This window comes from Fragaria vesca, unplaced genomic scaffold (genome assembly GCF_000184155.1).
Source record: "Fragaria vesca subsp. vesca unplaced genomic scaffold, FraVesHawaii_1.0 scf0511282, whole genome shotgun sequence".
Taxonomy (NCBI): domain Eukaryota; kingdom Viridiplantae; phylum Streptophyta; class Magnoliopsida; order Rosales; family Rosaceae; genus Fragaria; species Fragaria vesca.
Genome location: NW_004441745.1, coordinates 1 through 1,023, shown reverse-complemented (window position 1 = coordinate 1,023; position 1,023 = coordinate 1). Strand labels below are relative to the sequence as shown.

Below are 1,023 nucleotides of genomic sequence, written 5' to 3'. Positions count from 1 at the left end.
AATATCACCTATATACCTGTCAATGCATTTGTGCTTGCAGCGTTCATCTTATCCACTGTAAAATTTTCCAAAAACAATGTCAAGACGCTTTGCTAGTTCTGGTAAATGAGAAAATGGCAAAATATCCCAAAACTTTATAACTTGGACATAATGTGCATTCTCCTGGATAATATCTACAGTCCAAATGAGATTCATGTGCCCTTTGATTTTATACTTCTCTAACAGCTGAGCAGAAGTTCCATCATACACTACATTTCCTTTATCCTTGTGAGGAGAGCGCCATCCACGCGAAAGGCTGGTTAATAACGCAAGCACTTCCCCTAGAATCGCAGTATCTTTAATTTTTGTTATGGAGTTCAAAAAGTCACCAGTGAAGCAAACCTATGTGGGAAAGAAGTAATCATTATAAGTCTGCATCTACTGACGAGTATTATTTTAACAACTGAACAGCATACTGCATTTTATTAGAGAACACAGATGAATTCCTTTAGTGACATAACTCCATGTTACTCTGTCCCTGTTTTCTTAACAATTTTGTTCCTCTTTTTAGCAATATTAATAGATTTATACTCTCCATTATAGCTATGAAAATGTCAACTTTACAATAGAGACAGATTTAAGATATAGCAGCATACCTTCCATATAGCGTTTTTGAACAGCATAGAGCCGATATTAAGCAGAGAATGAAGTTGGTCAAGCTCTAGCAGGGCAGTTGTAATAGCCTGAGCCAAGTTGCTGTCTTCATCAGCATTATGAAAACAGTTCCGTTTCTTTGGCATCAAGGACAAGCTTCTTCCAAACAGAGTCACTTGTAACCAAAGTTGATGCATTACCCACTATCCAAAGGCAATACCTACATAGAACATGTTGCAGAAATCATGTCTGAGATGCATCTTATAGGTTAATACAATACAATGAAATTTTATAGATAGTACCTTGCACGTGTAAGTGCAACATTTGCTCTTTGCCTGTTTGACAAAAAACCAACTGACCCGTTCCCATTTACATCGCACAGTAGATATA

The 1,023-nt window shown here is 36.9% G+C and overlaps 1 protein-coding gene across 1 annotated transcript; it reads right to left on the bottom strand.

Annotated features, from left to right (window-relative positions):
- Positions 1–48: 48 nt before the first annotated feature.
- LOC101298184 lies at positions 49–999 on the bottom strand. Its single transcript, XM_004309300.1, has 3 exons — positions 936–999; positions 636–836; positions 49–381 (listed from the first exon to the last, which is right to left on the bottom strand). The coding sequence occupies exons 2-3, from the start codon at positions 828–830 to the stop codon at positions 49–51; spliced, it is 528 nt and encodes a 175-aa protein (XP_004309348.1). The 5' UTR covers positions 831–836; positions 936–999.
- Between the last annotated feature and the right edge of the window lie 24 nt (positions 1,000–1,023).